The sequence below is a fragment of the Pinus tabuliformis genome, chromosome J, assembly GCF_031772625.1.
Source record: "Pinus tabuliformis cultivar Carrire ecotype Pingquan chromosome J, CPIR1, whole genome shotgun sequence".
Lineage (NCBI taxonomy): Eukaryota > Viridiplantae > Streptophyta > Pinopsida > Pinales > Pinaceae > Pinus > Pinus tabuliformis.
In genome coordinates, this window is record NC_142295.1 from 171537368 (window position 1) to 171550835 (window position 13468).

At 38.9% G+C, this 13468-nt stretch overlaps 1 protein-coding gene across 2 annotated transcripts in view; it reads left to right on the forward strand.

The window, feature by feature from the left end:
• LOC149226216 (accelerated cell death 11-like) overlaps positions 1-13468 on the forward strand; it is a 221342-nt gene that overhangs the window by 96613 nt on the left and 111261 nt on the right. For both annotated transcript variants that reach the window (XM_089377448.1, XM_089377447.1), the window contains exon 3: positions 10520-10665. In XM_089377448.1, coding sequence (XP_089233574.1) covers positions 10520-10665 — 146 coding nt within the window. The remainder of the gene's footprint in view (positions 1-10519; positions 10666-13468) is intronic.

Consider the following 13468-nt stretch of genomic DNA (forward strand, 5'->3'; position numbering starts at 1 on the left):
TCTTTTTCAAACTATATAGATTCCCATAAGTGCTCCAATTCTTCTCACTAGGACCCTCAAGGCTAATTGTTGTATAATATGGCATGCTGCCCCATGAGTTGCCCACCAAGCATAGGCATCTTTGACCCCCCTATCTCCAAGTACATCATTCCCCCAAATCTCCTGGTGCCAGTGGAGAATCGTACAAAGCCTTCCTCCACTTCAAGAAAAGATGCTCTATCCTAAAATATCCTTCTGAATGCTATCTTCCTCCCCTGTGAAATCTCTCCATCCATGTGAGGAGGGTATCTGTGTGAGGTACCACCACGGAGCCACTCTTGATTGTAGTACTTGGGATTTAAAGAGTGAGCTAAGCAATGCAAAGGTGTACAATTCTTATCCCACCTAGAGATAAGAATATCCTATATGGTGGACCATAAGCTCTCTGTTGACGTCTCATATCCAGGGCACACATTCTCCATAACAATAGTCTTCACAGACTCAATCATGGAATCCCAACCCTCATAAACATCTCCTACGATGGGCTGGTCCGTGTCTGCAAATCGCAAGAAAGAAATGATAGGGTTCATGATCTTTATGGTAAGATCCACCCTCTCCCACCACCCATCATCTAACACTGTGTCCTTTACCTTTTTTGAAGCAGTTTGATCCGTCTTTCTCCAAAAAGTCCAAAGATCTGAAATAACCATGGCCCCAAGAGCGGCCTTCACCTCCTTCAACTTCTTAAGCATGATGAATGAGGAAGCAACCCGAGTATCTGCAATCTTCAACAATGATAGATGTGTGTACTCTTTATATATTGTGAGGGCATTGGTATGGTTTTGTACAAAATTTCGGATATGGCGTGGATCCTCAATAAAATTGCCAATCCATGTCACATCTGAAGCAATAGATTTGAGCACTAAATTCAAAGAGTGACCAATGCATGGTGTCCAAAATACTTGTGCATATTTAGTTTCCACAATCAAGCCAACAACTTTGCAAATAGGTGCATTATCTGTGATGATTTGCACACAACTTTCAACGCCTACATCTTCAATAACTTTAATACACAACTCACCCATAGATTGTGCATCCTTGTATTTCCCAAGAGCATCAATTGCTTTCAAGAAGACCAATCCATTTTGAGAATATACCATGAAATTGATGAGAGGATGGTGCGCTGTATCTGTCCATCCATCAGAAACAATACTGACACCAGATGAGATCCATGATGATTTAGTAGAATTTTATCCACCTCCTTCCTTTCTTTAACCAACAATGTGGTTCTAAGCTTTTCTGAACTTGGAGGCACATACCTAATTGGAGCCAAATCAACTAGAGCTCAACACATCTCAATAAACAAAGGAGACTATGCAACATTAAAAGAAATGAAGTTGAGATAGAAAAAGAATGCCATTGTAAGATCAACCTCATCTCGCTTCTCACGTTGAAAAATCTTGTGCATTGGACCACCACAAGTTTGCTAGCAGTAGGGTTTCATTGACCTATGTGAAATTGCCTTGGAGGAATGATTATATATTAATAATTTAATATTGATGAACTGGTTGCACAATAATGATTAATACACCGAACCTGTTACACAGTGATAGTAATCCATGAAATTTGAAGTATTGAACCATAAATGATTGCCTTGAAATCTGAAGCATCTAGAGCTTGCATTTGGGGATTGATCTTGTAAAGGAACTGCTATAGAAATCATTTTACTGTTTAGCTGTTTGGACAATGATATAAGTGTCTAGATCAGTATTACATATCACTAACCAATTATTTTTAAATGAGTTATATTCACTGGTTATTTTTAACCTTAGTCGTCCTTTTGCCAGCAACCATGTCTTTTGCCTTGAATATTTGTTAATGCGAGTGACATTTTTTTTGGATGGATTGCAATTTGTGCTAACTAGCAACATGAGAACTTAGAAGCGATATGAGGTTTTTAGAAGTATTTTTTAGTTTATATAAGTGCACTAAAGGAACTATAACAAAGATCCCTCAACAAAGCTGCAACGTATATGACTTACCTCAGACTTGGTAGCACTGCTGCACCACGCAAATGGAAATGCCAAACTTTCTAGTGGCAATGCCCAACCTTTCCAATGACCAAACACAGCGATTCGGCTCGACGAAGATTATATAGCAACGACAGAGGAAAAGAACAAAAGAACCACGAAAAATTAATCGTGTGGGCTTTATAGCTAATTTTTTTGTGGGACATGTATTCAACCCAGGAAATATGTTATGGCAACGTTTTTTACACCTCGAAAACACATTTTCTATTCACACGACATGATGAAAACAATGGAATATGTTTTACGTTTTTAAGGACATGTTAAAAACTGTTTTTGGCACATTTTAGGGCGTTTTTCGTGTCTGACACATGATATACAGGACACGAGACCTTGGGGAACGTGTCCTGTGACTTAAATTACACTTAGTATTAGTTTTGTACTATATGCATGTTAGGGTAGGATGCAATGCATGCTGATTTTCACATTAGAACTAATGACATGATATTTCTCATGGTAGATTAACTGCATTTAGATTAAAATTTGCATATTTTTATTTTTCTGTTGATTTTACGACCTAACACTAAGCATGGGTAATCATAAGACACCATAAAAACATGCTGCCCCATGGGTTTAGTCTTTGATATGTGTAGGTAGCAGGTCTACGGTAACTAAGAGATTACTGGTGTTCTCATGACCTCCCGTTTGAGTAGCATTGCCCACTTTTCCGAGAAATCATGTCCCAGTTGGGCTAAATGTTACCCACTAGTTCGTGGGTGATATCCCTAGGAGAATTTTTTTCTCCATGATGGTCCTCAGCCGGCAACCAACAACCCCTCGTAGCCACCAACTAGCTCAATGTGCCATTTCTTCGCCACCTGAGCCAACCATGTGGTCCCTCACCCATCTGTCATGATCGTATGTTTGAAGGTGGGCCTCCCAAACCTAAAGGTATGCCTTGTTATTTGGTAATTGAGTATTCTAGTTTATTTATCATGGAAACTTTGAGCATGGATTAATGGGGGGATTTGGCGAAAGAGTGGTCTAGGTCTGTGCTCTTATCCTTTAGGTCTCTTTTGGGATGTTCACCTTGCATCTTAGTCTCGTGGGATCTCTTTTACTGAGCTATTGGTTTTAGGGATGGTACTACATGGGAAACCCTAATTTTGGTTGCGTGTTCTCGCTCCCCGATTCGCATAATTTACTCTCCTTCCACTCATTACATCCCTAATCATCTCTCCTCCCACCTGGGTCCACATAGGGTCAACCACCCCCTCCCCTTGCCCCACATCTTGGGTCGGGCCTGGAATCATGCCCGAAGGTTGATGCAACTAAAAGAAAAATAAAAAGCATAATTGGCCATATTCAACAGGAAATTGTACCACAAAATGCAAAAGATGGCCAAGACCAGGGTTAGTTGGGAGCAGGAGTGAAAACGGGGAGCGGGGGCGAAAACAGGAGCAGGAGCGACATTCTTAGAATCTCCCGGTTTGGGAGCGAATCCTAGAGCGTTTTTTATATAATATATATATTTTTATATTTGTTTATGTTTTGATGCATATATGTCAACAAAAACATGTAGAATGATGAATTAGATATAAAAAACATTAAAAACATAGATTGAACCATATAACAACAATCATCTATAAGTTATAATCTTCATCAACCATGTCCACAAGTTAGTAACATAGTAATATACAACATATTGAGTCTCATGATTCATCAATCTTAAAGTTTCAAGCTTTCAAAGTTCAATATATAACATTTATCATCATTGATCACCAAAGTTGTACTTGTAAGCTAAGTGTAACCATTACAACAAATAATATCTAACATGAAATGAAATGTTATAAGATGAAATGAAATGAAACAACTTTCAACTTTCATGAAGCATCATATTCATAATTCATTACTAATGAGTTATAATTGCCAACTTCAAACTTCAAACTTAAATTGTCATGTATTGTTTAAAAAAATATCATAATAAATATGAAAGAGTCAATAGTTAGAAAGTCTACAAGAACTAGAAAAGACAAGTAAATCTATTATCTATTGCTTATGTTTGGGCCTCTTGCCACCACGAGAAATGTCTAATTTTTTAGTCTTTTTGGAAAATCAAGATCTTTGTCATTAATATCACCCTCTAAGCATTAATAACCAGAGGTATCTTTGTCATTACCTCTGGATCTGTATAGGGATCTTTGCCATTAATATCACCCTCTAAGCATTAACATAAGATAGAAAAAGCATAGCATGTCAAGTCAAGATTTTGTTTGAGTGATGTGTACATTTTTAGGAGGGTCATGATAGATGAGTTTGACAACCAATGTCACTAACATCAAGGTACATAGAGGGATTGGTGCTCTTGATTTAATACGAGTTCCATACCCTAATACATGACAAAATTCAATGGAAACATTGCAACCCCCCAATCCTGAAATCCTGAAAAACTGAAAGTCTGCTAGATTTTGAATGAAATCTAAAATTCTACTTTCTCCATATGAAATCTAGTGAGGTCGGAACCACTCTCAAACATCCTAAGTCATTTCGTGGTAATGTTAAAAATTTAAGTAAAATGATGAAAATGAAGATTAAGGAGAATGTCACTTTTACTTTAAGAACTTAACATTACCATGAATCGTATATCAATACTAGGGCCATAGGCTTGATCATTAAGCTGCCCCATTCAAAACTTATTTGTTTCTTTGAAAAAAAATTGCATTTAGAACATTACTGCAATTTTTTTTTTGCAAAAAAGGCTAAACGTTCCCGAAAATTCTCCTGAAAAGGCAGGAAGCATTTTTTTTAATGAGCACGCTCCGGCTCGGAGCGCGAATTAGGAGTGGGAGTGAGAGGTGGGGGGGGGGGGGCTGTCCCGCAAACCTGGCCAGGACAAAAGCATTTAGCACGTGGGAAAAAAGCTATGACATGAGCTCTACCCCATTCCATGGCCATCACCCTGGTTCCTACATGGCCCTTGATGAAGCTCCTTTATCATTTAGGAACCCATGATCGTCCCAAGCCCTAGTCGACGATGAACTACCCCACCTTATAAGGGAGTATACACTGCTATAATTTATGCATAATGCTCTCATTACCTAGATCCCCAAGCAGTTAACCAAAGAAAATCATAAAAAGGCCAGGGTACCTCATGCACCACGATTGCTCCCTCCTACATATTATTTACCCAAGTGTAGGCTTCCCTTTTATTAGCTAACCTTGTACCATGGCATGTGATCTAGGTTTCCCCCTTTCATTCCCTACTCCATTCCATCATTATGCCACATGCCACCAACATTAGAATGATGTAGCATGGACATACCACCCCCTTGAGAGGTAGAAGCCACCTAATAGGATGCTTGGTTAGCCCTATTTGGAGCTGGGAGACATTAGCACATGTCAAAGCCCAGTATGGAATGACATGCCATTATGAAGTGCTCACTTGTTACCCATGGTTTATAAACTCTTTACTTTATTTCTTTAATGACTTGGTGTGCTGGAACTTGGAAGGCACGTGGACGCATTGGATCTTATGTAGGATTGCAAGTGGTCTCCATTTGGGTTTGGTCTCCCTATACGGGGTCCTGACCTGAGAGGGCTACATTGGCACATATAGGGTGTGTGTAGAGAGCCATGGGCCTCAACAATAGTATACAACACTCCATGGATCCCCATAGTCATTCAGAGATTGCTCGTGGTTCAATTATTGGACGAGGGAGATGCACATGATCCATCATTCCTAGCTGGCCCCAGAGTTGCACCATACACTTGGCAGATGATTTAGGACTTGCATGATGATGTGGCATCACCTACACCATCATCCTAGCCCTTGTAGGCGAACTACAGGCATCTTCGATTTGTTTGGAGACCCATGAAGACACTTGTGTGCCCCCACATGTCATTTGGAGAACCACATGTTATTACAAGGGGCCAATGCGTTGTCCATTACTTTTGGGAGTTCAACTACACATTATGGCACATACGGACTGCATTAGGCCTCCTGCAAGGCCCAATGACATGCACTATTCATTATTCGACCTCTTGAGAGGCTTATTCTTTTGTTTATGAGCTAGTTTGGTGGGCTTGTCACCAAAAGTTAGTTATTTTGCACATTATTTTATTGTAGGGGCTAATGTAGGCCTAATTAGCTAAATCAAACTCATTAGAAGTGTATAAATACAAGTGATGTGAATTCATTTTAGCATCATCACTTGGTTGGACTTGTATCTCTTTAGAGAACTTCGCTATCCTTCTTGGTGGACGAAATTTTGGAGCATGGAATGAATTTTGATGTTTGGATCATTTTCTCGTCTTGGAGCTTCTTGTTTGACAAATTTTTGATGGTTGGATATACTCTAATACATGTAAGTGCAATTTTAATGCTATTCTTTGCTCTATTTTTGTCACATACATTGTTGCTGGGATTTCGCTATTCTAGGGCTAATTTGTTGCATCTATTATTGCGAAGTTGTGGAAATTTTGTTTCTAGATAGTGATGCTTCATGTATGGGCCATGTATGATGAGTGAATGTTCCTAGGGATATTTCATGGTTGAAATTTATCTTGATAAGCCATCTATTTTGCAAAACGAAGTCTTTGAAGTTGCTCTCCTTTGCCCTAGTGCTAAGTGAAGCTGCCTTTAAGGCCTCCTTGACCAAGAAAATCAAATCCGAATTCATAATCATTCTTGACTCCAATATCCCCAAAGGATTAGGCATTGGTCTACCATAGGTGATCACCCTAAAACTTATTTTTCTTCACCTTCTCCTCTTCTTTCTAGGTCTAGCCCCATAGGTCACATAGGGCATCGAATATCTCACAATCTAGCCATCCAAATACTTCAATTTTTGGTCCACAACTACGCTGGTGTGTCCTCAAGAATCCCTCCAAATTTCATGAGATTCCAACGATGGGATCTTGAGATATTGCAAGCCCTAGCTCAAAGACCAATTCTTGCCCTTGGTTTTCCTTAAGCTAGTTACCTCATAGGGATCATTGTGCCACCTTTCATTGAATTTTTTTCTTTGATCCCCTTCTCTTCCCTGATTAGGTCAAGCTCATCATTGGTTGCTAAACCCTCCCCCCTTGACCTAACCTGGGGTCCATTTGGTCCCGTGTGGTCCTGTTTCCTATCAAAGCTAACTTTTCAAGGATCACTTAGGAATCCAAGTTCCATAAGGATTTTGAGGAATAGGAAGCTCCATTGCATGACATACTCCCTAAACCTAACCCTCAAATCCTCATCAACCTTTCCTAGAAAAACCCTACACCTTGCTTACAAAGCAAGCAAGCCCTAATTTTGAGTTTCTCCTTGGAAATGGTGATTGGAATCACTTCTTATCCATTGCATTGATATATTATTTGTAAGTGAGTCCTCATACCGGGTCTCCTCCCATCGGTGAAATTCCGTAAAGAGTAGGGAGCCTTAGCTGAGATGACAATGGGCTAAGTCTCCATTGTTGCCCTTGTCCTAGCAGTTGCCCCTTTAGGATTTTCCTTAGGACCCTTGCTAGTTTGAGCAGTAATAGTTCCCATTGTAATCTTGTAGAGTTCATTGCTTCTGAGTAGAAGGAGAACCTTCAACTTCCATTCAAAATAATGAATCGTGTGAAGATCATTGATGAGGGATGATCCATTCTGTCTGTGCACTCCAATCCTATGTCACCTACAAGAAAATTATGTGCTTCTCCTTACAAGCTCCTCCTGTTCTTTGATATCATGTCAAATTGTTAGATAACCTGCACACACGACTCTAGTTGCAAAGAAGAAACAACAATTTGCAAGCTTGAGACCAAAAGAATGAAAAGAGAATGAATGAATTTGAATTGATTTAATGAATGAATAATTTACATATGAAATTATTGTTAATGAAGACCCAATTCACACTAGGTTGGGCATCTAGTACTTGAACATTGATAAACATTAGTAAACAACTCCTATCACTCGTAAATAACCCTTTTGTCTTAGTTAACTGGCCATGCAATGGAGTTGGCCTCAGGGAAGTAACAATGCACAAGTGAAGTGAGCTAAAACTCATGCACGCATAATAAGCATCAATTAGCTAGCCATGTACAAGTGAAAAACTCACACATGCATGCATAGCCATGCACAAGTGAAAAGCTCACGCATGCATAGCAACTGCACATGCATGCATAGCCATGCACAAGTGAAAAACTGATGCATGCATGGCAACTGCACATGCATGCATAGCCATGCACAAGTGAAAAACTGATGCATTCATAGTGATTGTACAAGCATGCATAGCCATGCACAAGTGAAAAAAATTCATGAATGCCCTCCTAGCCCAAGCACATGAACTGCGTATTCCTTAGTGAAGATTCCAAAGTTAGCATGCCAGAGTGGGGTGATGAGCTAGCAATGATTGCAAAACTAGACTCCACTTGAGTAACTGAAATGCAATTGATGCATAACTCAAGGAAGTTTGCATTTGTCTAGGAGGAGAATATTCTCACCTAAGGACCAATATCTAAGACCAAGTACACTCTCTAGCCATGAGCTATAGGATTATGGATAATATGCACTAGGTAAATGTGCATTTACACTAATAGGGCTGACCATAGGAGATTTTCTTTTGAACATGTTCTGTTTCGTTTTTGATGGTCTACTATTGATTGCAGCATGACTATCCTCATTGATCCATCTCATCACTCTGATGGGCCACTTTTTGCTGAGTCATTAACTTCCCTTCCTAGATACTCTGGTTAGCAGGAATTGATCACCCCTGATAATATGATTCTTGTAGCTAAAGCTATATAGCTGGTTAATTGAATTAGTATCAATGTGTAGAAGGGAAAGCATGCAAGAAAGGAAAACAAAAGCTTACAATTACAAAAGAAAATGCAAAACTAATCTCATTACAAAACCAACCAGTGAAATGAAAATGTGAGGCAAGAGAATACTATGATCAGAAAAGGCTTGTACTAAAATTCAAATTTATATGCAAAAAAATAATAATTCTGGTCTCCTTGTAGCCAATGCCTTGACTTGGCCCTAGATGGGGTGACACAGGCACCACTGGCCGGCTGTTGGACCAACATGCAAATGACAGCAATCCCTTTGCCAATTGTAACTGTCCTCCACATGAATAAGAAGCCAGGGAAATCATTCTATAGAAAGGGTTATAAATCTGTCCAGCATTGTGCAGCATGGAAGGATGCCTTCATTGGTTCAATGGAGCCTGACCCCATCAAGGGAAGCTGTTCCATCTCTGGTTTATTTTGGCAGTGGACTGGAAGAGGAGGCACAACACAATTAGGCGGGAAAGAGAGGTGAGGGTGAGAGGCCTTGTGTTCTAGCCATCATATTTAAGTTTGGTATCCTTGCAAAATGTAAAGATGGACTATAGAACTACTCATCTGGTTTTCGAGACCCTGAACAGAAGAGAGGTCAAACTCCAGATATAGTGGTGTATGAGGAGGTTGGCAGACCCATACCCAATGCAGGGCAGTCGATGGGAAGGGATTTTTATATACAAAGATAGTTGATCTATACTAGCATGTTAAGGATATGGTGATCTGTAACATTGTATGGCAAGAGTTTAATCCATTTTTTGAGATGCTGGATCAGATGCAAGGCAAATATGTTGCCTTCGTCACTGCAATTCTCACTTTGGATGAAGAGGACACTGGAGAGGAAGATAATGCGAAGAAAGAAGCATTGGATGCTGCTCCTGAAGGATTGGAGGCTGGGACTCGTTCAAATCCCATTGACCTGGATACTGAAGCCCAGGAAACACCTCCAGGGCTAATCTGTTTCCTCTAGTTTTTATGATGAACACTATTTTAGTTCTATGTTTTTGGCATATATGCCAGGTAGTTTAAGTACTATTTCTGCTGTTAGTCACATGGATATTAAGAAAGCCAGTATTTTAGACTGCAGGAGCCTTGGGGCCAATTTTGCTTCTGAGCATGGCAATATTTTCTGTAGACCTAAACAGTACTTAAGACTGATTATATTTTGCTGATTACTGAGCCGTGAGCCTAGTTCTACTAGTTCTCACCCTCTCATGAATTGTACTGTTTTTTTTTCGTATTATTAGAATAGCATCTAACTTAAAAAAATGCTTTGACTTGGTAATAATGTGAGGTCCACAAAGGACATGGAAAAGCAATGCCTTTGTTTTTATATAAGTTAAGGATAATTTGATGAGAGTGCTTGGATTGCTTGAAATCAGGTGATACTGATAGTGTTGCACTGAGATAGTCAACAAAAACTGATGTTTGGTCTATTACTAATTTGTACCTTATTTTATCATTTGCTTACATTTTAGACAGTCAACTGTCTGAAAGATGTGGATTGTGCTTAATAATTCTTGCCAAGAGTGCCCTAAGTGGATTTTATCAGTGCTCCATTTCATCAACTGTTATTATCAAAATTTCCTCTTTATTCCTCAGTTCTCCCTGTACGTAGTAGGCTAGTAGCTTAGTTTTGTTGTATTTGGCTTTGCCCACTATGATTAACTCATTTTCTGTTGTCTTGGCTAATTTTGGCAGGGGGGACTCTTTGAGAGATCCGGCTTCACTGGCATATCAACAAGTTTTTGCTCCACACCATGGGTGGGCTATTAGAAAGGCTGTTGGCGCTGGAATGTATTCCCTTCCAACAAAATCACAGTTTTTAAAGGACCTAAATGAAGATGGCGAGTCTCCATTTCACAGAACATAGAATTGTATCAAAATTTGATTGCATGCCTGTTTGGAGTTCTAAAAAATGAAATAAATCATCTAATCAATATAGAATGCATTTATAGGATAGTTGTGTGAAGGTATTTATCAGGATTCAGGATATTTTAAAACCTACTTTCATGTTGCATTGTTATGGATTTCTTAAAAACATTTTTTTGTTGTGTATATCTTTAACTTTTCCTCTACTTAAGCCTGGTGGGTTAGCTCGAGTGTCTAAGTGCTGTATAATACAATCAAGAGGTCTTAGGGTCAAGTCCTTAGGCTGGCTACCTCAATGGACATTGTTGGACTCGCTCAATATCCCCACTAGGTTAGGTTGTGAAAAGCTGCAATTCACTGGTTTACCCTGGATACCATCCTTGAAGTGAAGAGAAATACCTAGGGTTTTTCTTGGGAGTTGTATTTCAGGGTTTTTTTTTTTTCTCCACTTAATTACATGCTATGAACATCCATTTTCAAGAAACCATTGACTGTCATGTTTCTGCACCTTCAGTTGAATTGTATGTTCAAAGAATATAATTTTTGGGTCTTGGTGTCCTTGCTTCAGCATGGTTCATTTTGCATTCATTTATTCTAAGGTTGATAAAAGTAGCATATCATATGAATATGTAATGTCCCCAAATTTTGAATTACCTTGTGATGTGGTTACGAGGAATCTTTAGAGCTTGTGTCAGCCCGATCATAGGAGTGGGATTACTCCATTGGTGAGCTTGGAGGGTTTTATGGGTCCGACTGGGATCACTTACCATATTTCATCATCATGATCAATTCCACACGGTTTGCTCTTGGTTCCGTTGCATTCATATTATTTCCATAAAACGATGTTATTAATAGGCATATTTTAATTAATTACGCTTAAGGTGTTGTTTTAGGCTGATTACTTGGAGAAACACTTCAGTGTAATAGCTCGTTGGAATCAGGGCGAAAAGATATACAAAGGATGATGATGAAAATGAGCTTTGGGTGGACAGTGTGACCACATAGGTGAATTAAACATCTTCCGGCATTAAAAGTGACATTAATTAGTTTATAAAAGCCACTTTATTAAACAAAGGGAAAATTGCTTTTAATATTTAATTGGAGGGAAAAAGTAAGAAGGGTGGCAAAAAGAGTCAAGTGAGTTATAAACTTATAAAAAGGGAAATGAGGGCGTCTTTCATCATTCATTCACTCGTGTTTTGAAAAAAAGAGCTCTCAAAGAGTTTTCGAAGAGAAACTTAGGGTTTGGGAAACCCTAGCCGCTATAGCTGGTTTCAGTGTTGAAACTATACACTCTAACTGGTTCAAGGAGTGGGATCACTTAAATTTCACCATCGGGATTTAAAGGAGAAAAAAATTCACAGGAGATTTTGAGGCAAAGAGGTTTTATCAGTGGATTTTACCCACTGATATTGTGTTTTTTATATATCCTTTTTCATGTGCGAATCTCAAGCCAAATTTGGAGCCAAACTCACTCTCGAAGAGAGGATGAGTTACTATCTCATATTTTTTTGGTTGAACCCATTATAATTAAGGCTGAATCTGAAGGAGAAAGAAGGGATGAGTTCTGGAAGCCTGTATCACGAGTTGCATTTCCAGTCAAGCCATAGTTCATCCTCAGATTGTGGGTCGATTTTAGAAGCGAAATCAGTGTCAAACTTGTTTTTGGGCATGTATACAATTGGTGGTCAAGTTCTGGGCACAGAGGAGCAAATTTCCTTGACAAAACAAAGCCATGAGCCTCCTATGCTGGCTGGACGTGTTATATCTGAAAGTCATTCTTGTTGGGATGAGTTTAAGGAACTATTGTTGGCTGCGTTCCCATAGAGGCGAAGTTCAGATTATATTCCTAGCTGCTGGTCATATTAGTCCACTACAGGAGCTAAAGACTGAGTTCTCATAAAGAAAAGAGGCATATCAGTTCGTTGTATCTCCATATCAGTTGATAAAAGTAGTCCTATAGCATATTTTGGTCATCTCAGAGTGTTAAATCCGAGTAATAAAAAGGGCCAAAGTCTCACCTCTCTGTTGGTCTGTATTTCAAAGCCAAATCTTGAATTGGAGCCTCATTACAAGCTGCATGACCAGGTTTCATGATGCCTGCAACTCTTTGTGCTTCTCTCTATATATATATCTAACTGTATGGTTTCTCTTGTTCAAAAAATATTCTCATTATAAACTGTATCGGCATTGAGAAATACATTTTCTGAGTTTTGAATAAAATTGGTTCAGCCATTTGAAGTTCCTTTCATTGCTAAAATGGTAATTGCACGTCTTTTAAAACATACCACCAAATCTACACTTACAACAATTACACTTGAATTGTTTGACGAAATGATTCACTGAAGATAACTACTGTAAACTCAGAAATTTAAAAGGTATATTTGAAAAATCTGGACAAGCAAATTTACAGTGGTACAGAGCATGTTATTTTATAGCCCTTGGATTTAAAGGTCAGATTATAACAAGGGGAAAATGCTTCCAAGTCAAGAACTATTTGCCCAAAAATTGAAAATTATGAGAAAAACTTTGCAAAGGTGATAAAGCACATGGAAGCATGGGTGTCATTAAAGACAGTGAATACAAGAAGGAATAGCAGATCCAAAGATGAAAAGGTAGCTAAGGACCATGAAGTAAGGATTGAAGGGAGCCCAAAGGACAATAATAGTCAGATAAAGATAGGAGAAAGGTATTAACTGATATATAAGAGACAATGCCTGTAGTTGAAGGTGAAGACCATGACCAAATCTCCCAGGATGAATTGGGAAAAGTCACACC